Source organism: Pagrus pagrus (genome assembly GCF_965226575.1).
Source record: "Pagrus pagrus genome assembly, chromosome: 17".
NCBI classification, from domain to species: Eukaryota; Metazoa; Chordata; class Actinopteri; order Spariformes; family Sparidae; genus Pagrus; species Pagrus pagrus.
The window spans coordinates 22,011,392-22,037,619 of NC_140201.1; the positions used below are offsets into that span (position 1 = coordinate 22,011,392).

General features: G+C 41.2%; 1 protein-coding gene across 2 annotated transcripts in view; it reads left to right on the plus strand.

Annotated features, from left to right (window-relative positions):
* slc66a2 (solute carrier family 66 member 2) overlaps positions 1 to 26,228 on the plus strand; it is a 32,824-nt gene continuing 6,596 nt past the window's right edge. Inside the window, exons 1-4 of one of the 2 annotated variants that reach the window (XM_084378603.1) lie at positions 1 to 821; positions 1,415 to 1,548; positions 4,548 to 4,598; positions 13,229 to 13,445. In XM_084378603.1, coding sequence (XP_084234729.1) covers positions 619 to 821; positions 1,415 to 1,548; positions 4,548 to 4,598; positions 13,229 to 13,445 — 605 coding nt within the window. In that variant the 5' untranslated portion in view covers positions 1 to 618. The remainder of the gene's footprint in view (positions 822 to 1,414; positions 1,549 to 4,547; positions 4,599 to 13,228; positions 13,446 to 26,228) is intronic. The other variant, XM_084378604.1, reaches the window with a different exon arrangement.

Consider the following 26,228-nt stretch of genomic DNA (forward strand, 5'->3'; position numbering starts at 1 on the left):
CATATAACAGAAATACACTGGATATGGGCCAGTTGCCGAACAAACTACTATGATATAAGAACCCTGGACACAAAAAATGCTGTTTGTTTTAATTTTCCTGCACAGTTCAAGGGCTTTTTATACTATTTCAGGAAAACTGGGAGTTTCTTCTCGTGAGTTCGGTGCAGCTTTTCAAAACAACGCCAGCTAGCATCAACAGAAGAGTTGAATCAGAGAATTGGGACGTTTTGAGCAGATTAGCATCTTCGGTCGTCTCTTTTACAGCTAATACCGCCGCTTCCTGTAGTAAGCACTGTTGTTCCGTTGTTACAGTAGCTAACACATTAATGTTCTCACTGTTTGGACTGTTCTCAGATGTTACTGTATCGTTAGCCCCCCCGGGGTCGTCGTTTCGGATTCACTGCTCGGCTTGTGATGGCGTGGCAGTAGCTGCTTCTTTGTCCGTGTGAGGATTATGCAGGAAACTCACGGATGTTTGTCTTGTTACGCTGTCAAACTCGTTCCAAGGATCCAGCAGAGGGGAAACACCTCATCGTAGTCTCCACTGAGGCAGTGACAGCCAGCTGACATCACTTCACAACTTCTTGGCCAGGTTGTTGGACTGCTGAGCTGCTGAACATGGATGATGAGCTGTTTGAACAGATTGTGACTGTGTTTAACAGCCTGGTGTCGTGGGTGGCTGCTGGTGCCATGGTGTTTGGTGGGGTTGTGCCCTACATCCCCCAGTACAGAGACATCCGCAGGACCCAGAATGCAGAGGGGTTCTCCACCTATGTGTGCCTGGTCCTCCTGGTGGCAAACATCCTGAGGATACTCTTCAGGTAACGAGTTATTCCCTCTCTGTTGTATTACAACAAAACTCCATTTAATAATCAGTCAATTTAACTCTCTTTTGCTTATGAGCCAAATTTGATTTGATCGTGGAACAAGTAATGAGATGTTCAATAATCAGCAGAATATTCTCTGAAATTCGGCTTAAAGGAAAACATCTTAGGAGCTTCCATTGCATTGAAACTGAAGATTTAGTTCTCATTGGTGTCCACCTGGTGGACTCAATGTATGACCAAAAAAGAACTACAAAAAGAATGTACCCCTGATAAAAGTTCCCTGGATAGCAGATATAACTAATTACTCATGAAAGGTCTTAAAGTTAAACTGGAGTACTAAGACATAACAAACAAGAGGTCTGAAAACCTGTTCAAGACATCAAACTGAGTAGTTTTCACTTAACTGTGTGCATCTAATCTGAAGTGGCTGATCCCATCATGGTCTCTCATTGCTGCGGCACATGTACTAAGAGCCCTTGAAAAGCAAGCCTGTGTGCTGCTCCTGGTGCTTAAGCTTTGACTCTAATCATGCCTGCTACATGTGACATAGTAAGTTCACACATTCTTCTGTGTTTTTTTCCCATCAGGTTTGGCCGCTACTTCGAGACGCTGCTGCTGTGGCAGAGCATCATCATGATCGCCACCATGCTCATCATGCTGAACCTGTGCACCAACGTCCGCATGGCCACTGAACTCAACACCAAAAGGCGCTCATTCATAGGTCAGAAACCCTCTGCGGGGCCTCTTTACATTGCAGATAAAGAAAGAGTGTGCTTTTACGTGCCGCTTCAAATGTTACATGCCAATAAAGAGTGAGTGTGTGGGAGTGAATATGAGAGGACGTGTGATAGAGATGTGATCCAGTGTGAGAGTGTAAAAATATCTGAGTGGATGTGTGTAGGCAGGTGCATAGAGAAGTGTAAGTGTGTGTGAATGAATGTGCTTGAGTGTGTGAGCATTGTGTACAGGTCTCCTTAGCCCTCAGTGTGAGTGACCTCAGAGCCACTCCTTAAATTGGTAATGTTTTAATGCATAAAATCCTGGTTTTAAACTTTGCAAGTGTTGCAAACCATGATCAGAGGTGAACTTTGCCCTTTAACTAGACTGAAGTGTGTTGCCTGTGACATGACATGCAGGATGTGTTTGTTAATAAATGACTCCAAACTTAATCCCAAAAACCAGCCTTCTTAAGAAGAAAACACTGGCCCACAAATGAAAATATTTTCTTTTTACTGTTATCATTTTAATTAAAAGACCACAGGTACCTGTTTTAAAAAGCTGATAAAGGCCTAATGTATTGGTCAAATACGAATATTCATGATCGACCATCTTCTAACAGTAGAAGTAATACGTTTAGTAAGGGAAATATAGTTTTAACTATTTTATTTTGAAGGGCATATTTTACTATTCTCTTAATACTAATCTTTAGAGTAACACCTTATATCACCATCATCAATAAATTATACAATTATAGTTAATTAAACTTTAGTTAATAGTTATTTCACTGTAAACAAACAATGAAATATTTTATAAACCAGTTAATTTAAAAAAAAAATATATATATATATATAATACTTTGTAAATGTTAATGAATACTGTGTAGTTCATCTTTAACATTACGTGATTTACTATTATTGCAACTGATATTTATAAATGTTTTTTTATCACAGTTAGTTATTAAACGGTCTATAAAGCTTTTTATCGTTTGTTGGCAATCACATAACTATAAACTAATGTTTGATTAACAATACAGTTGCCATTTGCTAAAGGTGTTTATTATCAAGTGCTACCCAGATGAAGAGAAAAATTCTAAATGTCAACAGTATACAGCTTACTGCCATTTGCAGTAACTTGAGGTGTTCCTGGAAACAGATTGCGTCTTTCCCAACAGCCCTATTAAGTTATTCAGTACCTTACATCCTGTCGTTTTATGAGCATCCATGTGTACACAAACGAACAAAGAACAGCCCTCTGTGTATCACGTGTTGAATGCAGTGCTGGAGTTTTCCATACAGGCATACTGTAGTGTACTCCTGCTCCAGGACTGCTCAGCTCTGTCTGCCATGTGGCTGCCTGAAGACAGGGCAGGGCAGGACACTTGAATACCAACATTTAATGTCCCCAGGCCCAGTATCACATGAGAAAATACAGGGAGTGAAAACTGTGGAATCCAGCACAGAAAGCATTCAAACTGTAGTCTGCATTCAAAGAGGAAAGGATGGAGCCTCAGGCCAGTTGGCCATCTTGACAACCAGTGGGCCAGGAAAAATGTCCAGCGTTGAAAAATTCATTTCCCAGACAGCTCCCGATGGATGTAACAGATTGCTGAACTTTCTATTATTCAGCTCTAAGGTTCTGTCTTGTTAGATATTGTTGTATTCACTTTGTACAAATCAGTTTGGACACGTTATACAGTTATGATTTTATATATATATATATATATATACACAGACATTTCAAAACTTCTATAACAGCCCAACTTAAAGAAGAGGCAAAAGAGCTATCCATCAGAAGTTAACAAAACCTCTCACACTTAATAATAATAATCACAGAATGTCTTGTTTGTCTAATCCAGACAAAACCAACGTACAGGAATGATAAGTTGTAGACTTAAACATGATTATTTGCAATAACTTCTTAAAGTCAATGTTCAAATGTGTATTTTACAAATGTCATTGCTTGTTGCCTTTTCAAATCTTAAATTTTTCTCAATATGTTTAAATGGTCATGACTTAAAAAGCAAAAATCAAAGTTAAAAATAAAACTTGGCAAATCTGTCTTAGTAGGACTGTGTGGGTGTGCTTTAACCAACAATGACCATCCGAGCATGTAGGAGAAACTACGGTTGGTGCTAAAGTAGCATAAAGCTAAAGTTTGGCTTGTCCATTGATGCATGAAACCAAAAAAGTCTGACTTCCCAGGTATAATATCACCCAGATCTTCTGCATTGGGGGGCAGATGGAGCATGGGCAGACTTCCGTTTGCCCAGCGGCTAACTTGGCTTAGCCCTGCTTTTAACTTGAGTGTGGATAAAATAATTTAATCATGCATCTCTTCTAGGCTTTCAAAATGTTATTGGACTGCAAGGATCAAATTCTGATAATAAAATGGGTCATTTCACGGTGGCTGTGATGCTTTACAGCCGCTCTTTCACAATAAAAGCTTATAGGAAAAAAGCCTTTTGGGTCAGTGTGCATCATGTGACATTGTAATTACACAGCTTGACCACTATGTCTAATCAGCCTCAAAGCGAAGAGATGTTCCTGGTGGTTTGGGCAGGATCTGTAGAACAGCACCCATTCTGTCTGTAAATACAAAGGGCTCATTTTAGGCAATGGGAACACAACAACTCGTATATTAAGGTCATTATACACTAATGAAAAAAAAAAATGTATGGTAATTATTTGGGGAAAAATTGTCTCTCTGTGTCAGACCACATCACTGATAGTAAGAAGCTGATTAAGAGAATATTTATTATGGGCCTTTTAATGTGCAAAGGCACCAAGGATACTCTATAACTCAGGGAATCAGACACTTTGCAGTGTCACTGATTACTCACAATGATCTGAAGTCTGGCTGACTGTCTCACAGTATTACAAAGTCATGCCGTAGTACAGTAACCTGACACATCACGGTTAACCTCTGGCTTTGCTGTCAAAAAGAAGAAAACCAAGCTCTTTTTTCTTTCCCTGTGTTCTTCCCTTATTTTTGTGTCTGTAGCAACAGACAGTAAGGACGAGGAGATCAGAATCCCTAAGAGGATCTTTCTGGGTATGTACACAACTTACTGTGTCTGCCATGAAACATCAGTTGTAGTTCATCTGCCTCTCCATCTCTGTGTCTCATGCATGACGCCCCGCTGTGGCTCTTCCTCCAGCTCAGCCAACACTAACTGATGACTAACACCACCCACCACCGAGTGTTTGGATGAAGCATGAGCCCATTTCACCCGCATGTAGTCCTGATGTTGCATCTATATGTTTGACTCATTGATCGTATTTACTGTCCGTCCATTGTGGCCACTGCTGTGATGCTTTTGATGCATGTTAGACCTCACACCTTCACTTCAAATGAAGGGTCAGCTTTCACTGATAAAGCTGTGTGGATGTGATTTTGCATGTATTAATAGTACTTACAACTAAGTTATCATGTATTCTGACCTTATATAGACTAGTTATTAGTTATCAGGGATTTACAACGACTAACATGTTGATAGTACAGTTTTAAGCCACATACTGACATCTTCTAACTTTTCTAACTTTTGTTTTTGAGATTTGAAATGATTGATATCTCAATCCAAATGTGTTTGTGTGTGTGTTTAATGACCCATTAACTGGTGCATGCTGTTTCTCTTTTGTGAATGTAAAGCATCTTTGTTAATGGCTGATTTATGCAAAGTCAAATGCTAATGACATTTAATTGATGTTGTCTTCTCATCGTCTTTTTTCCCATCGTTCTTTGAACTACAAGTTTGGTTTCAGCACAATGCCGCTTTTATGATGGATATGTCACAGCTGCAGATTCAAAAGGAGAAAAACTGCTTGTTGATATCAGGGTGTGTGTGTGTGCGCATGTGTGCGTGTGTGTGTGTAGGCAGCTATGCATTGAGGCAGATTTTGTCTTTTTTCCATCTATAGTTTGATCTTGTTGAAAGGGTTTGTCAGTATCTCCAGACATCTTGCATAATTTCAAGCTTCCTGAGACGATAACGAGGTCAAACATACAGTTTGCTGGTACCTAATTCAAGGTTAAGGCTGATGATGTTCTCTGTGTTTTTGTTACTGTCAACAAGAACAAAAAAACAACAGTGAATGAATTGAATTGTCTGTGTATCCAAAGCTTTATATATCTTCAACCGTGCCATAGAGCTCCATTGTTGTCCAAAAACGATAACGTATCAATGAGCTACACTGTTGCACTGGCCAAAAGACATGTTCCTTCATAAGAAGTCTATTTTTAAGTCAGGCCCACACACATCGTCTTGCTGCTATACATACTTACACGTGCAGTAAATACATATTAGTCTGCAGCTGAAAAAAGTCCCCAGAAAATTTACATTTTCTTTGTTTGTGTAATATTTGCTGAAAACTACAGTTCCCAGCTGTTTTGGGAAATCAATTATTGGTTTTAAAAAGTGGAACTATATGTATGTGGCCCCTTGTTTTTAAAGATTTAAATTTTCAGTAGCAGCACATGGGGTTGGGGTTGAGTGGCACAGCACACATTGGTTGGGAAGTATGACGGTAACTTGAGACAGACTAATGCATTTGTTGGTTATGGTCTTTTCTTAATGACTTAAAAAGACAGAGAAAAACATAGAGAGTACTACAGAACTGACTCACGATGGCTTCAAACTGTCAAAATGTTATGTTTTCTCACAGTCACGTGTTCTCCATCAGCTGCTCACAGGCCTTTATACTTCAGATTTTTGGACTTTTCACTGTAGGGAAAACACAGGTGTTATTCATAACATTAGCAATGGCTCCACTTTATTTAAATGTCCCAGTAAGCCAACATGCGCAATACCGGGATGTGGTTTTCCACTCATTTAAGTGGCCTTCTCAGTTGCACTAAAAGTAAACCCTTCCCGGCTTCCGATCTAAATGTGTCCCACTGCATCTGCTCTGGGAAACATGGACACAAACGTTACACTTTTTTGTTGAAGTTTAATTGACAGTGGCATTCTAAAGTTGCAGTTTGGTTGATCACTGATGATGCTTGACACCGCTTGAGCGAAACTGCAAACTATATTGATTTCACACTATACACAATAAGTATGCACTTTGGAATAAGGACACAGCTGTTGTTGTTCCCGATGAGGACACTAGATGGCAGTAGGAAACAATGTATGTGTATGATGTGAAAAGGCACTTGTTCTCTTGGCTCGGTGTGTTGTAATATATAAAAAATCCTCCTCTTGGGACTGACTAATGCACACTAGATGACTGGGTATTGAAGTGCTATTTTGTTCCCTTTTATTGGAGGTTTTCGATTGTTTTGAGAAAAGCAGGAGCAGAGGAGCAGAACCACTTTTCACCATCATTACGGCTTTCTGTGGTTCAGCCTGTCTGTCTGTTTCAGACATCTGGCATCAGCTGTTTTTGCCCACATGTTGAACCTAGCTGTTCAGCTCCAGGGGCTCGATTCTCTATGAACGGTCATCGATCAGCAAGCTCTGCCAAGCATCATTAGAACTGACAGAAGGCCATGTTCTTTGATCGCAGCTTTGCTGGTCTGCGCCCGCTCATTGATCTGCCAGTGTAAATATCAAGCGTAAGCATGTTATAGTCTGCTATTGATGGAGGCATGAACACACCTAGGTAGAGGGAGGGAGGAATGAAAAAGTGAAGCGGAGCTGTGTATTGGTTAGACACGCGGCAACACTTTGAGGCCTGGAGAAAGTGTGGTCGGTGTCTGGGCTGATGCAGCGATGGAAAAGCAAATTATAGAGCTAACAGTATAACATATAGCACCAAACTGGTGTGAGCGTGCAGCTGTGGGGTGGAACAGGCTCACACTGTAGCTTTCTGCTGTGACTCACCATAGTGTTAGTCAGCCGGATGAATTCTCAATGTGTACATTTCTCTGATTGTACAGTTGGATTCCTTTATGTCCTCTAGCCCTCATTATAGAACATATTGGATCCATTGCAGCACAGCGTCATTATAACACCAGGCACTTCTGTCTCACAGCTGGATACTTGCGCTCAGAAAGAAAATCACAGAACTTCCAAGGACGCCTAAATAAAGCTGGAGTATAATAGATGTCAGTGGCTGTGAACATTACATGTCGAGACATTGTGCTTAACAATGTGTCATTTGCTGAGATAATATCATGTAAGTGAGAGCGCACAAAGGTTCAAAGTACGCCTGTGGTGCCGCGACTACACTCACACAACTGGCCACATCTGTGCGGTACAGTACGTCCTCTGTTGAAGGCTGTGTAGTTCAACTTCTCAGACAGAAGAAATCCTGGTGTAATAGCAGCTCAGGGTGATTTATACGGAAGACTGCCTGCTACAATCCTTTAAGGAGATTAAAAGATCAGATCGTTTGGCTGTGTCGGAATCCCAGATGCTGGCGATCACTCAGGTGGAGGTAAAAGGGTTTGGAAAGAGAAAGTAAGATCGAATATTTGTCGAAAAAGTTATGACAGTGGGGAAAGTTTCACTTTGTCTAATGTGTGCCTGAGTCAAACTTTACTGTTGGTTATTTTTGAAGACCTGACAGAGGAAACTCTGATTGAATTTTTCAAAATCACCAGCCGCATATAAATGAATTTGTGTCAGCGAGCAAGCCGTCAAACAGGGCTCTGCTCCATGATTGAAAATTCCTGTATGCAAACTTTAGGCCGTCTGTGGTTTCAGACTGCGGGGGAGCTCGCCTGTGTGTTCCTTAGAGGCAGTCGCTCTGTTTTGTCACAGCCACATTCTCAATCAGTTACAGCTTAATCTTAAAGCGGAAATAGACAACTTTTAAATCGCCACCCCCCATTTCTCCATCCCAGTGTTTCCCTGTGATATGACTGTTGGCGCCAATGTTGCAAACATTAGAATCATAACGACTACAACTGTTAGAATCCCAGTTTGACCTAGAAACCTCAGTGCTATGAAAAGGAAGAGTTGAGCCCCTGGTTCTATTAATAAGTAGACAGGTTTTGACTTTATTAATCTAGTAGGAAGAATGATGGTTTATGGCCTGGTGGTAAGGGGAGACGCATAACAACAAGGGAACAGACTTTGACACAACACCGGAGACAAAAGAAACCCCTTTTTATATAAAATTTCCCACTTGCAAAAGTTAAATTGCCTGGTTGTGGTTTGCTTAAAACACGAATCAGGAAGCATTTCATGATATCTTGATCATGTCACAGTGATTGAGCGATACAGTACCACAGAGCTACATGGCAATACAACAGATTTCCATTTCTTTCTAGTGTTGGTCATGGCTCATTGCTCACTCTGGTCCCGTGGGGGATCTCTACCTGTAGCTTCATTGGGTTTGTCAGCTTATAATAAATCACCTGCTCCTGCAGGTGCAGTTATCCGCTCCCTAAGGGCAGGTAGAGGCCTAACTTTCAACCTCAGTCCTTTTTTAAAGAAGAGGTGTAGCATGTAGTTTAAAGTGTCAGGGCAGAAAAGTTGCTGTGCTTTGGCTTGCCAGTGAAATCCTATTAGTCACTGTGAAATAGCTCCGTGTCTTAAATTCAGAAAATGAAGCGTGTTAAAATCTGAGGTTCACTTTCCCAGGCTGTCTCTAACAATAATGTTCCTGCTTCTCCCACGAGTGCTTTTGAGTGACAGCAAGTCATTATTTCAACTACCCCATTGACGTATCCAGAGCCTAACTAAACTTTTCAAGGAGCAGCTGGTAAACAAGCTCTGGCCCGATTCACCCACACATGTACCGCAACTCTGTGGGACTTCAAACCGAGCTGTGCACAAGACGTTTGGCCACCAGAGTGAGTCTTATTGTATGTAGCTCCAGTCTGTTCCCACACAGTGCTGCTGCGGCTGCCACACAGCACAGGGATTAAAGGCGCAGAGGAGGACGCCCCAGGGAACACAAGTGGCACAGCAAGAGAGGGTGTGTGGCAGGATATGGCGGAGGTACGGTACTGCGATAAACATCTCATAGTGGTCAGCGTGAAACCGTGCGACACACTGATCTGCCTTCAAGATGCTGTTTGTACATTTTTGCTGCAGCTCAGAATTGACAGCAGATTTGTGTGCATCTTCAAAGCCTGCACACACACAGGATTAAGAGATGATGACACTGCAGCACTGGCACGAAAGAGTGTCATTACCAAAACATGAGGCAGAGACAGGGAAGGCACAAATAATTGAAATGCACGTCATAATCAAGTTTTTTTTGTCAGAGCCAGAGGTGTTCTTAAGAAAGGTTTTCTGCTCTTTGCAAAGTCCCTGGCCAATTTTTGTCCTGTAGTTTGGTCTGTTGCTTGGTGACTCTTTTTCTCTTCTTCCTCCATTGAGCTCCTCTCCTCCGGCCCTGATATCCGTAGAGGCCGCTGGGCCTGGCTCCGTTATCAGCTCTGGTGCCCATTCTCCTCATCAGCATTCCCTGTTTTAGGCCTGAAAACCTCCTCCTCCCAGAGATCCAGAGCCTGTGTGGTAGTGGTGAGAACACCAACAATCTCCCAGTGCTCTCCCAATCCAGTCCAGGCAGAGTCAGCTAGCTGCACAGCCACTGAGGACATTTCCCACATTACCAATAACAGAGACGAAGAAAAAAAAAAGTTTAAAAACATTCGTAATGTTTTTATTTTAAAAACTGAAAGAGAAATCTTGTAGATACAGCCGTGCAGTCTTTGCGATTATTTCCTAAATTTTAGGGTATTCGATTATTGGCAAAATTTAGAGCAAATAAAGGGTGATGTGTTGTAAAGTGAAATTCAAGAAGGTAAGAAAAAGGAAAGCTATACTTTATACTTGACTATACCATTTGTTAAAACAAGCTAACAAATGAGGTGGCGTTGTTACAGCTAACATGTTAGCAGACAGGTGCTTATTTACACATTGAGCAGGCACAGACCAACGTTAGCATTCGTTCTGTGTTGTGTTTTTGGCCACCTGACAACTCTAGTACTCCCTTTTCTTTTAGCTGTTTTGGATGCTATTTAGGGTCTTTACACTGTTGAATGAATGTGTTAATGCTAATTTGTTCACGTGTGACACTGTTTTGTGTTTTACTCTTGGTCTTTATTCCAGAAGTCTGCTGAGGTTGAACATGCTGTTAGCTAGCTAACAGTACGTAACACTGTAATTGTTTCCACGGCTCCTGCCAACTCTGTCTGTATGTGTCTGTTATACTACCAAAGCCAGCCGCATCATCACTTGGAGCCGTATATAACATGTATCATACATTCGGTTCTGTGTTTAATGTGAAGCTGTGCACGGCTCGAGCAGCCAGGTTGGTATTGAGCGCTGCTCTATTGCCCCTGATTGCTTCCCTCTGTGTTTGGCTGTTATCAGGCCGCGCCAGCCTGGTGCTACTTGGCCCAGATTCACAGCCCTCTGGCTCTGATGCCAGCAGGGCTCCACAGCCTCACCAGGCATCTGCAGCCACAACACCTACAGAATAGCACAGTGCTTAACAGTACACATAACAGCTCTCAAAGGATATTCTTAGTGCTGATTATACTCCGAACAGAAATACGCACCCTGTTAAACCTTTTAAGAACAGTTTGCTTGTCTTTTGTTACATACTGTACGCCGTAGTAAATCTTGGTGTATGGAGTGTGTGGTGGGCTGACAGAAAGCCCTTTGAGGTATACGTGGTTACATTTAGAGGATTTGTTTAACTTGTCTGAGAAAGGAACAATTGGCTTGGCTCGTTTTAGCAGGTTACCTTGCTCACAAACATGCCTGCCATGAGCATTCATGTAGAAATGCCATCTAAATGTCAGAATCACCCACCATTCATTTTCTTATGAAACGATATTCCATTAAATCATAAACCCAAATGTCATAGACGCTTCTATCCCTCCACTTATGATTTAATCATCTGACAGTCTTGAAAAATAGCTGGTTTGTTTATTTTAGCATGGTATAAAGTGGTGTAGTTATTCCGAACAATGCTTTGATTTCTTTTTCCTTTTTCTGTTTTGTCTCATCTACTGCATAGGCCCTTCTCTGGAGGCCTATACTGGCCTATACAGTCGGCCTCTGTAGAATGCTAAGATGTGCCCCTTAGATAAAGCGAGCCTCATTTAAACGTGATTAAATGAATCGGCTCTATTGCATTTGAGGCTTGTAGAAATCCCATTTAAGATACAGCAGCGCAGAAACATCTTCTGCTCTCAGCCGTGATTAGATTTTCATGATAAACTCTTTTAATGTCCTCTGTTCGCGCATTAAACCAGCAGCTATGCTGTATCTGTGCCTTTTAGCAGCTCATACCATAAAGATGAGTTGACTGTGTGGAAGGAATTAGAAGTAAAAATGTCCTACGTGGCTTATTGTAGGCTTACCTGTTTCCCTCATCAGCTATAGTTAGAGTGGTGCCTGAGGCAAATGACAATTTGAGAATATTATCACAGTGTGATTAGTGTTGGTTCTGTTGCATATTACAGAAAGTCAGTGTTGTGCGCAGAATCTGTATCTAATCATTTCCTTGGAGAAAGAAGGCACACGAGAGGTGCCAGGGCAGAAAACTGGGCTTTAATCATTCATCACTTTCCATATTCTCACCCAGCCCATTACTGCCGTGTGGAAATACTATAACCTTGGCTGACTGTCATCCTCCCTCGGGGCTTTTTTACCACCGTCATTCCTTCTCACAGAGCTTCCTCCCTGAAGACCCTGAAGTTAAAAGCTTCTGTTTTTGCGAGAACCTGAATGAGAATGAGTCTACATCACGTGCAGTGCCGACGGCCTATTTGTGGCAGTGACATATAGTTTCTTTCTGAAGATGAGAAGGGGTGGTGGGAGTCATGTGAAAATTCGCAGCTCAAGTGTGAAGTCAGTTAAACATGTTCACAATAATAGGGTTTTGATTCTTTTTATTATACTGTCCAAAAAAGAACAAACAGGATTGATAGATAATTATGTGAAGTGAGGGGAGCGAGAAAAGTTTGATTGCATGTAAGTGTAAAAGAGTCTCAGCTGACCAGCTCACCTGGAATTTAAACTACATTTAAGCAAATCTGAAGTCATTTTTTCTACAGCAGATGATTTAATCATGCAGCTCTTCTAGACTGGAGACTCTAGATGGATCAAATTCTGAGTCATGTTGGGGGGGCTGTGAAGCTAAAAGAAATATATCCACCATTTTACAGCCACTTCTTTCACAATGTAAGCGTATGGGAAGAAGTCTCTTTTTGGCCGGTGTGCATCATGTGACACTGTAATCGCACAGTTAGGTCATTATGTCAAATTGGCTTTAAAGCCGAGAAAACTCCCTGGAAAAGCACTTCTTTTATGAATGTTTTGTTTCCAAACCGAGTTGAGACCACCTGGGTCATATCATCATGGTTATTTTCACCCATATGTGTAAAAAAAATGTGGACTGCCCCTTTAAATAGCAAACTCATTGTCATATTGTTGTTTTGTTTGTTCGGTTGGGACATCACCACAACTTAGGTGCTTTTGGCGGTAATGAATATTGCATCCTCTCGGGAACACAAACTTTGGAGAAGTTTGTTTATTCCCCAAATTCACTTTGGAATGAAAGTCTTTCCTGTGATGTGTGAAAAAGTGCTTTCCTGTCTCTTTTTCAGAACTCACCGTCTTTATTGTTACAGGATCAGTGCACATCAAGTAATGTTTCTGTTGCTGTGCCAGTGTTGGCCAGCTGGAACTGCTCTCCCCTGAGTGGCTAGTTGTTAAAAAATATTCATTTCTGTGGACTCATTCGTGTTTTCCCTATGTTGTGCACCTACAGACTTTGACTGGAGCCACTTCTGGTCGTGGACTCACTTCGTGGACTACTTGCAGTGCGTGCTGGCCTTCACGCTGGTGGCGGCTTACATCACCTACCTCCTCCTGGACTCTGCGCTGTTCGTGGAGACCCTGGGCTTCCTGGCTGTCTTCACTGAGGCTATGCTGGGCACACCACAGCTCCACTGCAATTATCAGAACAAGTCTACAGAGGGCATGAGGTACGGATTCAAGACTGAACACCCAAGCATGTTGCATTCACATTTTTTTGGCCTTTTGCCTCAGGAGGTACAGTAGACATAGATAGAAAAGCTTTTAGTAAGGTCATGGTGAGTGATATTGATTTTGCAGTTATATAGTGCACACCTCAGCAAAGTGAACGTCCAGGATGTTCTGTAATACTCCCGTATTAAACAAGTTACAAGGGCACTGAAATATTTTCATTATTTTTTATTTTGGTTTTCATCACCAGACTCAAACTGCAGAATAATCTGTTTTCAAAAAGGCAGAAAAAAGCAATACTGAACTTAATAACCATCAAACAGGCACTTTAAAAGGAGATTGGTTTGAATGCTAGGAATGTCCGTCCTGCTGAGATTAATGTGAAAATCAACCAGATTACTGAGCAAGAAGAGCCACGGCCTCGAGATGAGGACGACGACAGCATGTGGTGGGATGAGTTTGCAGACAGTGATGCAGACAGCTGCTATGACAGCGATGAGGAAGTCCCAGAAAAAGAGAAGTTCCTACTTCCTGAACCAGTGACCACGAAGAGGAAAAGAGATGATGATGAAGAAGAAGGCCAAATAAGCAGAAACAGATTCAGGTGGTGTGATGAGTTTACTGACAACAATGACAGCAGCAAGGATTACAAGAGTGAGGACAGTGACAAGGACGATGAAGTCCCAGAAACAAAGAAGGACCTACTTCCTGGACCAGTGACCAGGAAGACGAAAAGAGATGATGATGATGATGATGAAGAAGAAGAGCAAGTAAGAAAAAGATTCAAACAGTCTGTAACATCTGGTCTTACATCACATGACACCTGCACCAAACATCTCATCATCGGCTTCACTCCAACCTGCTTTATATCTGTTCTGTACCAAGCCATCACTCCTGATATAGGACAGGTTAAAACCTCCTTTCTATTTCTAAGGAAATATCCAGATGCCTGAGAGTAACAGGAGGTGGAAAAGAGCCTGTACAAATAGCAAAATGCCTAAAGCTACATAAACTTGCATAATTCCCAAGTTTAGATCTTAGGAAACTGACCTCATGAATGGGAACAGTTGGGAACACCACCAGCACACTCTTGGCACTCACCAGCTGATCGTCCTGGAGGGGGATCCCTCTTTGAGTAGGACCTCCCAAGGTTTCTTCCGAAAAGGAGTTTTTCCTTGTTCTCTTGAATGATTCAACTGATTGAACTTAAATGAAAAAACAACCGGTTATTTCATTATTCGTTTATGAATCTGATACCAAAAAACAAATAACGGTTTGGTTTTTCACACTTCAATTTTATGCTCGGATCAAGAAAGGGAAATGAAAAAACGGGCCACGGTCGGAACTTGAATCTGATATTTAGTTTGTCCGATTTGTGTGACCCCCAAGTTATTGACTTCTTCGTGTGTTGTACTTGTACAACTGTTGTAAGCGTGCAGCAAATTCACCCACCAACAGATCAGAGTGACAGAAAGCCTGAATAACCAGAATCAAGCAGTGATTGGAAGTCAATGAATCGACACCATGGCCGCACTGGAACCATACGCTAATATTATAAAAGACTTATTTGAAACTGGCAAGATGAATGCAGAGACTTCCACCACACTGCAACAGACGACGGAAAAGCTTCTCATTGGAATTTTCCAGTCCACCTTGAAAGTGGTATACCGCCCATAGATGCCGTTGTCATTTTCAAAACAGTTCATGGACTGAAAACGTAATAAATATGGGGAAGAGGAAATCTCCTTATCTTATCATGCAAACTCATTGCCTTTGTTTTTCGAAACCAGAACCAGACAACTCAGTATTTTGTGTATTTTGTGTACAGTATTGTAGCTCTTAGGTCTTAATTACACGCTAATACAAAACAAAACTGAAGTAGTAGTTAATGATCTGACTCGTCCACTTCCTGACATGTGAGCAAATCTCTGTTGGCCTTTCTAAAACCGAGGGAGAACGTCTCCAACCATGTGGCACTGAAACAAACCGTACGTCTATTTATTGTGTTATTTATTTATCAGTGGCAGGGTTCACTATAAATATTTTTTTATTGCCTTTTATAGAAAAAAATGTATAATTAAAGGGAGCAGTGCCTTCCATAATTATGACAGTTATACTGTCGAAATGACAAAAGCAGCATCTGCTTATAGAAGTGTGCAAAATAGTGTTCTTCCAAAATAATAAGATCTTTTATGCGTTTTATTGTTGCTAAATATGAGATCAGACATGCCGTTATACTATTCACAATGCCAAATGATGAAAATAAAAATCTTTTTATTGCATCGCATATTTTTTGTGAACATCCCTTTTAGTGAAAAACAAACTATCTTAAATAAGTTAATCATTAATCCTGCATATATAGAGGACTACATGGGGGGAGGGTGGGTACAAGCCTGGCCTTCAGCCATGGTGACAGGCTGACAGTGAAAATGATAAATAAACCCAATTTTATCATAAAAATGCTTTGGTGTGTCTTGGCCCTAATACATGAGACTCATCTAAGACTAATGGAGGAGTTTTGTGCAGCTCTGGAGGACTCCTGGACTGACACTAACCAGCCGGGAGAGTCGATGATAGATGTTTTGATTGAAGAAAAACATCAGTAATATGATGAAAAAGCACAAACCACAAGCTTACAGATGAACACCAACCCCCAGCCTGCATCACTTCATGTGCTTTCTAAATGTTCGGTGTGTAGAAGGGGTCTTGGCAGCAGTGACATTGTGAGAATTTGCCCCCAAATCTGTGACAGTGTCAGAACTTAGCCGCGGGCTGTGATTCTGTCACCTGAGCTCCACATCGGCCAACGGTGGACGTGTGTGTGTCACAGTGTAAACACTCAGGTTATTGACTGTCACTTTCTCCTCCTCCTTCTTTACTATTTGGGCCTTCAGTATAATTTACCAACAGTCAGTCAGATGGCAATCAAAACAAAGCTTGTTGCCTCCTTGATTAATGAGCATTTATCCTGATGAGTATTGTTTTATTTATGAGTGCCACCTCCATCACAGGCAGCTCTGAGGGTGTGTGTCCTGCAGCACACTTGTGAGTAATGGCTCCAGATTATACTGTCTCACATATGATCGTTAACACTGACACGTGCTTATTATGTATTTCTGGCACCTGTCGAGCAGGAAGTAGGAACAGGGTTCCTGACAACTATTTATTATGCTAAGATGACGATTTAATTGACCCTCTGAAGTTTCCCTGCGCATCTATTTGATAATGAGGTACTCTGTCTTGCTGTATCTGTTGCTAATGTATCATTTTGGGTCATTAATGTTGATTTGCATCAAGTCTAAGGCTGTAATTAGAGGCCTTGACATAAAACAGATTTTTGAAAGCATATACAGTTTCAGAATCAATGCTACTGTACAAGCTTTCTGAGCTGTAGCCAAGCCCTGGAAGCTGCTTCATACCAAACCTTTATTGTATCGCACTTGAAACACTCAAAAAAGCCAACAGCACCCAGTGATTAAAAGCTGGATCCAGGGCAAAAGAAATAAGACAAAGGGAAATGTTGAAGTCGTAAAAAATTAATTGAAATGATCAATCTGATAATGTATGTATGAAAAGACTTGTGAGTGTGAGATCGTCCACAGAGCCCACAGGCCTGATAAGAAAACCTTCCTCACAGTATGTGTCCTGCCTCAGAGCCCCCCCCCTCTGCTGGTCGGCTTGCTGCAGCAGACAGATAACAGAACTCCAGCAGGGCTGCCTGTCCACTTAACTGGCCATGACAGCTCCCACGCTGCGCTTTGCCATACCCTCTGTCCCATGCCTTATTTATGTTGCAATTTTTCTGTTTTCGACTTCCGACACTTCTTTGCCTACCACCCTCATTGTCCACCACACTGTCTACAGTATGTGCTTACAGTAGTCCACCCTCAGTTACTCTTCAATTGCTTGGTCTGGAAGATTTCACCATTTAATTTGTGATGAGCTGATTTTTTTGATGGCCCCCACTCTCCACGGCGTCTTCATGGTTTCTATGGTTTCCCAGAATTAATTTCAGCAGACAATGGTGGACATTGTGGACATACGGGTGTCTTTAAATATCGATTGTAGCATGGGTGTACCTTGTACTCATAATACAACAACTTGTGGTTGCAATGCATTCTGGTCTATTTCAGATACTCTAGTGGCTTAAATTGGTGTGTATGTCATGTCCACGATTGATTTCTTCCTGTCTGACAGTAGAAAAAGCACTTTCTCTTTTTATTTTGAAGTACTGACAACAAAACCTAAGGACTGCGCTTGATGTTTTAGAAAGAACACATCCATTTTCTGCTGTGAAACCCAGCAACAGAAGGAAGTATCATCTCGTCTTCTTTTGAACAATTACCTATGGGGATAAAACGCATCACCAAACAGTTGCAGAAATGCAAGGCACATTATTTAATAGCAGTTTTCAATCATGTACAGTCTTTTGCTGACCTGACGTGCCAAAAAAAAAAACTTGACAGGTGATTGGACAAACTATCTGTCACCGTCACCGAGAAGAGTAAAAATGAAGTTTCCAGTTCTGATGTAACTGATGCTATAGCGGCTTGAGGAGCCGCTGTTACTGTTTTCTAAACGAGCAGTCGCTGCTCCCCCAAAACCATACCTGTAGCTGCCAGTAGTTCAAAGGATGCCAGTTGGTTCAGCCACAAGCGCATAGCTGAAGCCTGGCAAGGTGGATTTGAGAGATCACTTGATCTGGTGAATCCAACTGTCTTACAAGATCAAATTTGTGTGGATTATATCATGGAAGCTTTGGCTGAGTTTTCACAACAAGGTTTCGACGAGCAGAACTCTTGATGTAAAGAGCCAAGCTGACTTGCTGAATTCTTACCTTAAACTTCTCTGATTTGTTTGGGGTATATGGGGGTATATTGTTATATATTTTTGACTACATTATTTAATTATGACCGTTTCATTTCAAATATAACCGTGTTTAAAATTCCCTGATAAACACATTCAATGTTATGATGGATTGGTAGAGGCGCTGCAGTTTGTGCAACGAAAAAAAATTACCTGTTATGAAGAATAAGCAATTTGTTGCTTGCAAATTGGCACTCCGAAACTACAAAACAGCACTTGTAAAATGCTGTAATACCCAGACAGTGTGAATCATGAAGTTTCATGTCGGTTCTGCCTGTCAGTCCTTTTGTCTCACAGCTCATTGTGCCAGCCATCAGCCGGTGAGGATAAAGCTGCCATAGACGGCGGAGGACATTGTCATTTCCAGATCTGTTTGTTGTTTGTGTCCCTCCTCCCTCTCTGCCAAACCTGTTGAGTCTAGCACGTCGTTGCTAGGTTACTTTACCTCAGCACTCTGTTCAAGGTTCTCCTGTGTGTGCGTGTGTGTGTGTGTGGGAAGGAAATAGGAAGGAAATGGAAAGCTGTACAATTTTTAAAAGCAAAATATTTTCTTTTTTTTAAGATTTTAACCCTGAACTGGTTGCACTTGCAGTTTATGTTTGTGCCCATATGCATTTTGTGGAGACAAACACAGACAGCAGAAGTAAAGCAGAGTGCCCTGTCTTGTAAAATAATCAGATCCCATGCAGCTCGTCTGTGTGGGGAAAAACAACACGCTGACCTCCTTCCACTTAATAACCCAGCCAGTGAGCCCCCACTCCAACCGCCTTATCATTTCTAACAAGTGTCAGAGAACTTCCAGCACTCTGACATGCTGTAAAACATCACACTGTACAGTATACACCCTCCCCGGTAGGCAGAGGATGGAGTCGGAGCAGGAGAATGAATCATAAAGTATGTCCTCGGTGTGTATACACACCAGCACTGCACCATGACTCGCTGTCAGACAGGCAGCAGCAAAGTCAGTTTCTAATAATGAAATACGGGGAGAGTTCTGGGGGAGGCTGATGAGTCCCGCGTTGGACATGTTTGTCCCATGAGGATACAGCTGAAGGCATTTGGTATTTGCCTGATGTTAATTCATCCCCAGGTTCTCTGTTAACCTCACTGATGCTGTCTGACACCAGAGACTGTTCTGCTACCATAATGGGACCTTAGGGGATTGCATTAACACCACCCATACACCGTGTGTGTGAGGATATCCCCTGTCCCTTCCAGCTCTCTACTTTTCAACCCCTGGTGTCTTTTCACCGCTCTTCTTCTCTTCTCTTATTGAACTTGTGCAGTCTACAGTGAAAGTGATGTCGATTCACAAAATATTTCATGATTTCACAGAGGTGGACAAAAGCAGTCATCGTTTCTAGTTAAAGCCAGTTATCAGTTATCAGTAGTAGCTTGCCTGTAACTAGTCCTTAAAATGACACTTCTTGGCTACATACGTAATAAAAGGCAGAGGCTGTAGCAGGGCTGGACAATACTGTAAGTAGATATTATATCAGTATCATGCTATGAGACTATATGTCGGTTTAGATTTTGGATATCTCTATATAGTGATTTGGCGCAAGTGTTGTCTTTCTCCTGGTTTTAAAGGCTGCATTACAGTAAAGTGATGTCATTTTCTGAGCTTACCAAACTGTTCTGCTTGTCCTAGTACTAGTTTTTTAAAAATATGTAAGTATCAATAGTCATTGCTACAATATTAACGCAGTATTGATATCCAGGTATTTGGAAATCAAATATCGTGATATTTGATTTGGTCGGCCAGTCCCAGCATTGAGGAAGTGGTTTTGAGGAGATTTCAAAATATCAAAATATCTATCATGTATCACAATACAGCCTAAAAATATGTTATTATTTTAAGACCATATTTCCCAACCCTCGGCTAAAGCTAATCTACATTTCACAGAAAAACAATACTGTGTCCTCACTGGACAATGATTCCTGTCTTTTCTGTTGTCATTGTGTTCCAGTGTACATAAGGAAAAATGTAAAATCAGACCAGTTTTTTTTTATGTAAGAACTGTTTTGAGTGCTCATCTTACGATAGACTTGGACAAGCAACATAAGTAAGATGTATGCCTTATTGCTATTTGTTTGCTATTTCAAACTGTTTGCTTTAACAAATGAAGATAATTTGAAGAGCTGTTAACTGATGAGTTAGTTGCTAACTGGATGCTAGCCTGGGTAACATTGACATCCACCCGAATCCAATAAAGAGCAGGACAGAGCCAGTCCTGTCTCCAGGACCAGGGTCCACACTCTACTGCACAGTGAACGTGTCAGTCCTGAACCAGGGGTTTTCTTACGTCACCTGTAACCCTATAAAGTAATGTAGGTAGAGTAAGTTGGCATTGGCAAAGTAATCTTAGTGAGCTGGTTAGCTGAACATAAACGTTTGTAACTTTGCTAAAGTAGAAAAACACACTGATTGATCAGTTACTTTCACTTTTCCTCTTTTGGTTTTAGTTTTGAAAAGTCTTAAAAAAAGACACCACTCTTTAAACTGTTGAGAAGGCGAGTGTTGCTACACTTCAGCTCTATGCACTTCAATTTAGCATGTGGAGAATCAAAGATTGACAGGAAAATTGTGTGTGGGTGAGAGAATACTCAAACGTGATGCTTCACTACAAACGTATCAGCTACAGTATATGCACTGTTCAACAACATCATAGTACTATTAAATATAATATCTTCCAATAATTGCTGAAGCGAACGACACTGCTGGCCTTTTTCACACTGCTAATATTTACAGAGGATGTTGTCAAAGTAACAGTCCTCCTCCTCAGTCTCAGCTTGTTGTCTGTTTGGTTCATGATAACCATGTTTGATTTCATTTATTGTCTCTTCACTTCTTTCACCAGTCGCTACTGCACAAACCTGAGTGAAAATTCCTTTGATATTTGGCCTGAAAAAGCTCTGCTCTCATACCATTTTGTGCCATAAAGCAATAAAATTCTTCAGTTTTTGCGCATCTACCCGGGGGCCCTGCCCTTCTTCAGACTCTGGTTATTACACTGCACCCTGATGCAGTTATCAGGCCTGAACAGCTCACATATAGTGACTGGCAGCTGCTCAGACCTCTCATTTTACAGCTTATTCAAACCCCAGAGAAATGGAGAAAGAGGCAGAGTGGGACCTTTTCAAAGGACAAAGGTCAGGAGTCATTGAAATGAAAAGAGAGATATCCCACAATCATTCAAGATTGATATGAAATGCAGTGTAGAGGTCCAGGGAGGCTGGCTGTGTTTTTGGGGGAAAGGCTTGTTTGCTTCCCATAATTAGTTCTGCAATTTGTGTCAGACATTAACTTAACATTTTAATAAGTTTTCTAGTGTTTGATTTGAAAGTGAAATTAAACTAAGTGCCCTTAATGCTGGCCGTGTTGTTCTGGCTTAATGTTTAATTTGCATACTTTTTAGTTTTTTTTGTCTTGAATCTTTTGAACTAGTTGGAACTGGATTTGGAACCAAGTGAAACTACCTCAGCCAGTGCTACTGTAAATACTTGAAGACAGACAGATGTTTTATGGGGGACATTAGGCCAGACGAAAGGTGTGAGAGCGCAGTGTTTGGAGGATGGGGGGGGGTTAATAGTTTTCAGGCTGCTGCTATTTTTAGATGGTCCCAAGCTTTGGGGAGTCAGAGCTACATGCTGATACTTAGCAGCCTGCCATAAAACAAATAAAATACAACACACAGACAAACACAGACAAAAAAACAGCGAGGTGGGACATCCAGACAGCCAACTGCAGCCTTATAAGGCTTGTGGTCTTGAGCTGCATCCCAGTATGCTAGATAAAAGTGCCAGAGCCTTATTTAGCCTGCAGGCTGCTGTCCACACACACACACACACACACACACACACACAGAGCCACGTGCTGGGATGGATCTGTATTGACGACTGATGCTGCCGGGCAGTCACCCCTGTGGCCCGGTGCGTGGCTGTAGAACAGAGCAGCTCGGTGGCTCCCTGCAGCGGGTCACTGCAGCTGGAGAACCTTAAGATCATCCGTCCAACACATCAGTCAGGGCACTGCTTCATCTTTATCAGCGTAGATGAAAAAATCATCAAAATCAGTTTGTTTCTGTTCTTCAGGGGGAGAATCCTGCTGAGACTTACCGATGGAAGTGAGTCTTATTTTGTCAGAGAAACGCCTTTTCTTCTGTATGCTGCGTTTTCTTCTCATAAAACAAATTCAACAGAATTTAGTGAAGGCAACAGACAATACTGATGATATTGGCAAGAAACATAAAGAACTGCCAAATTAAGTTCAGAAGTGGCATCTACTCACAAAACAAAAGAAAACTAATATCAGGTTACTTGTTTATTAGGGACTCCAATAAACAAGTGCCTCGTCCTCAAAGTGATTACACTCTTACAGCACAGACCCTCAATATTTGAAGAAAATGAAATGATGAGTTCGAGCGAAGGCACGACGAGCCTAAATATTTTCTCTCTTGCAAATATTTATACAATGATGGACAGATTTCCTTCAATATTGCCAGTACTGTGCGACATGATGCAGTGGGGTAACCCTTTATTTCTCTTTAAAGCACACTGGAACTTGTTTTGAGTGTCACGCCCCAGCGAAATGACTCGTTTCACTGTCATAATTTGATCCAATTGATCCCATAACGCTTGGAAAGCCTAGAAGAGCCGCACGATTAAATCATTTTATCTCTATTCACGCCAAACCGGGTGCTAAACCGGAAGTTAGCCAGCTCGGTCGGTGGAAGTCTCTAGTGTGCACGCTCCATGAGCCCCACAAATGGAAGATCTGGGTTAATATATAGCTGGGAAGTGGAGCCATTTTGGCTTCATGCACCACTGAGCAGCTTTCATAGGAACGAACGGGGCTCCACTTCAACACTGTGTCCAGGTTTTAATGTAATGTCCTTGGTTTTTTATGCACATTTTCAATGTGGGCAAAAACACCTGAATGGAGACGCCTAAAATTAGGGTGGAAAAATAGAAATATCACAAATAAAAATAGCTGCAGACGAAAACATTGAATGCGTGTGGAAGGATGACGAGGCTGTAACCTTTCTGACATGATTACATGAAACAGACAGTGTAGGCTGTCGTTCTGGGATAAACAGATTTATTCTTCTTCCCTTCAATGTTTTATCTCCCAAATGACTTTCCTCTCAGCACCATAGTAATTTCCCCAGTTATACCTCCCAGTTTTAGTAAGTGCATGATGATTCAGCGCTGGTCTGCTTTACCTCCTGTATGTGCTCACTGCTGTGCTGTAGTAGTTCAGAAGCGAGCTGACTCACCGCTGAATCCTGAGAGAGGAGCTGCAGGGACGATAAGATTAAGACAAATTTATAGCAGAGGAGATTACGGACCTCACTACGTCTGTTTAGTAAGATATGACTACATGTAAAAGTAACTCTTAATTAAGTGATATTTTAACAGCAAATGGGTTCGGCTTCCTCAAATGAGATTATGGCTCTTTAGCTTTTTCCAATCTGAGTGGCTCCTGTTTCACTTGCAGCTGCAGCAACCGACTCCAACTTAAGTGGTAGTTACAGCTATATTACTATGTAAACAGTAAGTTACACTAAATAACTGTACGGTGTAGCTGTTCTCTACTGTAGCTGAATGAACCAACCAGCAACTGTTGCTTTAGCTTGTAAAGATTTTACCCATTTGGAATTTAATCTTAATAGAATTTAAATTATCATAAGATAACACAACATACCACAAAATATAAAATATTATAAAACATAACTTTATATATATATAACAGTATTAAATAATGTTAGTCTCAATGACCAAACAACATTAGCTACATTAGCATAAATATATTTTTCTGCTCTTTAAAACTGTATGAATACAAATGTCCGCTATATTCACAAACAAATGAAGTAGTACACACATTTACAAAGGAGTGGCAGGTAAGTGTTTTATTGGAACTTTATTCACATCAGCACACTAACAAACAACATTTGACAAGGTGATGACATAAAAGAAACTCCACCTTCAGCGTATTTCATGTAACTTATGAGTTAAAGAATATTTTTAAAAATGTATAAACGAGGAAGAAAAAGAAGTCGTCTGAAGTATGTGTAAAATATTGCACTTAGTTGATGTTTTTAAAGAAAAGAAAAAATGAAAACTGGAATAGCACAAAGTAGAGTGCAAACCTCCACCAAGGCCTTTAATTCAATCAAGCCTAATCCAATATCAACCTCTGCATTACTGAACCCTGTATCCCTCTAAATTTTAAACCATCCACAACTGCTAGGATCGGCATCAAATAGTACTCACTCACAGATACCTAAAAAATGCCTGAAATACACCTTTTAATCATCAAGATCCATGCATTTTTACCAGAGACATTATCAAAAATATCCACAAAAAAACTTTCCTGAATCCGTTCCTTTATTCCACACTACACCAAAACTTAATGGGGTCTATTCTGGGCCGAGACGCATCCTACATCCAAGTTTGATGGTAATCTGTTTTGTATCTTTTGTGTTATCCTGCTGACAAACCAACCAATGAAGGGACCCGGGTGAAAACGTAACCTCCTTGGTGGAGGTAAAGATAACAAAATATGCCACAAAATATAAAATATTATAAAATATAATAATATATGTATATTATATTGCATAACATTAGCTAGATTAACATAACCAGATATTTCCTAAAATATCTGAATAGCCTACTCAAAACAAAAAAAAAAAAACGAAGTAATGTCCACATTTACAAAGGATAAAATATATAAACGAAGAGAGGGGAAACAAGAAACATCTTAAATGGTTCAAAACTGATTTCATAGTGGTTGCAGTTATAGCCTTTACATAGTTGGTTGCTTTTGATTGGACTGTGCTACAAATATTTCAGGCAATTGGGAAACTTGTAGTTACTAAGAACTTTATGCACAAACTTGATAAAGGATTCACGACTAGCCGATACAACTCAGTCCTGTACTTATACTGTGGAAAGTTTGTCGCCCACCACAGCCCCGCTTCTCCGCTCCTGTCAATATTATTCTGTCAAAGTCTTTTTTATTTATTTACCCTGAAGCTGTTCCAAAAGGCCTGTAGCTGCCAATTCATTCATCTTGGCTTAAAATAGCCTGTAAATAAATCACTTTGTGCTTTAACTTTCTGTCTTTTCTATATTACAAGCAATACAAATTCAAAGGCAGTTCTGCTATACAACACACTTACCAGGAGCTCATTGTGCTTTCTCTCTCCTTGCCTCTATATATCACTCAGATAAGGTGACAAATAAGTAGCCGGGCATGTTCGCACCCTGTTTCCCCGGCTGTCTCCGTGTTACCTCTTATTAGGGAACCAACGGAGGCATTGATCAAACACCAATCCTGCCTCTCTCATCATTACCTGCAGGTACATATCGTCGTAGCTCAGACAGCAGCTGCCGAGGAGCACGGGGGAGGAGAGGGAGTGAGGACTGTGGAGGGAGGGTCTCTTCCCACAGAACTAACAAGCTCCTTACTGAGAAAGCAGAGTGTGAGGGCGGAAGGCAGGGGGGGAGGCGAATGCAAACAGGTATAGAGAGGCGAAGGCGCCGGTGGAAGGAGGTGGGAAGATGAATGGAGGAAGAGAGAAGTGCTGTAGAGAGTGGGCTTATGAAAAAAGAAAAAGTATATGGAAGCCAGAAGGGACATTCAGAGATGCTGCAGGGAAAGAGCCGGTAGAAAGACAGACGGGAATATAAGGAAAATAGCAAGGTTTGCACAAATTGGCCTTGCAAACGAAAAGGGCTAAGGTGAAGCTGGAGGCATGAATAATGTATGAAGAGATCTGGCTGCAGAGCTTTGCCCCGACGAGGCACAACATGTTGGGGCTACACTCAGCTCTGCTGGGGGAGAGACTAGATTACCTCTCATCCATCCTTTACATCTGTTAAGAGGCTTGCAGAAAGGCAGGCGATATGCT